The sequence below is a fragment of the Echinops telfairi genome, unplaced genomic scaffold, assembly GCF_000313985.2.
Source record: "Echinops telfairi isolate 266 unplaced genomic scaffold, ASM31398v2 ScPeMD7_5592;HRSCAF=6446, whole genome shotgun sequence".
NCBI classification, from domain to species: domain Eukaryota; kingdom Metazoa; phylum Chordata; class Mammalia; order Afrosoricida; family Tenrecidae; genus Echinops; species Echinops telfairi.
In genome coordinates this window covers 11687675-11689957 of record NW_022109491.1, presented here as the reverse complement: position 1 = coordinate 11689957, position 2283 = coordinate 11687675, and the positions used below count along the sequence as shown (strand labels likewise).

General features: G+C 61.0%; 1 protein-coding gene across 1 annotated transcript in view; it reads left to right on the top strand.

Moving 5' to 3' along the window:
- The window catches only part of PABPC1L (poly(A) binding protein cytoplasmic 1 like), a 23841-nt gene extending 21944 nt beyond the window's left edge, over window positions 1–1897 (top strand). The window contains exons 9-11 of the mRNA XM_045295494.1: window positions 687–948; window positions 1399–1480; window positions 1776–1897. Of these exons, the coding sequence (XP_045151429.1) occupies window positions 687–948; window positions 1399–1467 (331 nt within the window). The 3' untranslated portion in view covers window positions 1468–1480; window positions 1776–1897. The remainder of the gene's footprint in view (window positions 1–686; window positions 949–1398; window positions 1481–1775) is intronic.
- The last annotated feature ends 386 nt before the right edge of the window (window positions 1898–2283 follow it).

Below are 2283 nucleotides of genomic sequence, written 5' to 3'. Positions count from 1 at the left end.
GTGGAGGGCAGGGCCTGGCTAGGGCGCCACACGAGCAGCCTGGTCACTGGCTGATGAGCAGATCCTTGTCCTGAGGGCCGCCCACCTCACCAGACCCTTCGCTGAAGGCCCCAGGGTCACCACCACCCCCGCTTCCTCACGTTTTACCATTTCTTTGCCCTGCCCGTTCTTGCCCCCACCAAAGAAAACCTGGAGGGAGGTGGGCGTAACAGGGGTAGGAGGTGGTGGCTCTGCCAGCAGCTTTCCCATAATGCCTTCGGTTTCCTCATGGCAAGACAGGCACTCTGGCCTGGCCATGGCCCTTTGCTGAGGTGGGCTGCCCGCCAGCAGCACTCCTCCGTGGTGAATGGTGACTTTCCTTGGGAGAAGCCAGATGTGTCGGATCCCGTGCAGATGACTGACTGCACGCCCAGTAACCAGTCGGGTCTTGGGCCTCTTCTAAACCACACCACCCCCTAAGCCCACAGCCATCAAGTCCCTTCAGCCTAGAGTGACCTGTATTGGTGTCCCAGAGGCTGTGAATCCTCACGGGAGCAGACAGCCTTATCTTTCTCCGGTGGGTTCGAGCTGCTGCCTGCCATGCCTGCTTACCTACTCCACAAGGCCACCCGGGAGCCCCATAAGGCAGGTCCACTCTGCCCACTTCAGGGTTAGAAAGGAGACTCCCACTTGGCTTGACGGCGTAGCCTTGAGGGAGCAGGCTCTGTGCCAAGAATCCAGGTGGTCCTCATGGCTCCCCCAGTACCACCCTGGGGTGGGGGGTCTCAGCCACCCCGGGAGCGGTGTGCACCAGCCCTCAAGAGGGGGTCCTCTACAGGTGAGCGGCTCTACCCGCTCATCAGCCGTGTCCACCCCGAGCTGGCTGGCAAGATCACGGGCATGTTGCTAGAGATCGACAACTCGGAGCTGCTGCTGATGCTGGAGTCTCCGGAGTCCCTCAGTGCCAAAGTAAGGGGGCCTGGGCTGCCGGGGTCTCCAGCTGGGAGGGGCGGCTGGAGGGGAGCTAGCGCGGAAGGGATCTTCCTGGGTAAGCTCCCGGGCACTGGCCAGGTGGAGTGTGCCTCCTTGTTAAGCCCTGCAGGCCTGCTGCATCGGAGCATGGCAAAGGCCGTCACCCCAGATCCGCTGCTGCAGGCCCCCAGCAGTTGGACGGAGGCTGAGTAGCTCCCACGCTTGTGGTGCAGGGTGCTGTGTTGACTTTGTGTAGGGGCTGGGTTTGCTTCCAGCGGTCCCAAACCGTGCATTTCTGTCACTGGAGGTGGCTCGTTGTCATTGGATGATGGCTGCAGAAGTGCCGTGGAGGGTGTTGGGTGGGGGTGGGGGGCCCTTTTGTTCATTGTGGAAGGAAGGGATGTGCCTCTCTTGGACCCCGCTGACCAGTTCCCCCGTGTCCCACAGATCCAAGAGGCCCTGACCGTGCTGCAGGCACACCAGGCCACGGAGCAGCAGAGGGGATTCCTGCACTAAAGAAAGCCAGCAGGTGGGTGGGCCGGGGGTGGGCCCAGGACAGGGTGTGAAGAGCTCACAGGCTTGGCTGCCACCTGCCACCTTGTGTCCCTAGCGCTCTGAAGTGTGAGCATCTAAGGAAAGGGCACCGGGTGCTTGGAGTTGGGGGGTGCCAGTGCAGCAGGTGGGAGGTGCCCTATCGCCAGCTATCCTGCCGAGCCTCCTTCAGAACGTGCTGGGCTCTGCCTGGCACTGACACAGGCTGGTGTCTCCTTTCTGGAATGTGTATTGTAACAACTGTTACAATATTGTTACCCTTTGCTCCCCAGAAAATGGAGCCCGCACTCCCACAGCTGCCAAGAGCGCTCCTCGTGACGGGGAACCGTGGCTGTCCCCCCTGGGCTGTATCTCCATGGCTGTGTGTGGACTGAAGGCTGGCCGCCCAGCCCGCCTGTCACCTTTGTTTTGTGTATTAAAAGTGTTGCAAAATCCGTCCCGACTCCCAGGAGGCCGTGTTGTCAGGGGTGTTGGGGAGAGCCAAGGGGACAAGTGACTGGCTCCCAAGCTGTGGCTGGAAGCACAGAAACCCCAACAAACCCTTTCAAGGATTTGCAAGGGTGTGGCCACCAGCTCTGGGACTGGCAGAACTATTGCCCTCGGCAGTGCAGGGGGTGAGTGAATGGGCGGCTTCCCACAGTGCACTACAACCCAGCAGAGTAGCCAGGCTGAAGGTTCCAGGTGCCCCCGTGGACGGTCACGGGGTCCTGGACCCCTGGCTTGAGCACCTTGCAGTGCAGGCACACATCCCTGAAAGCAAGCAATTGCTTCTAGGCTTCT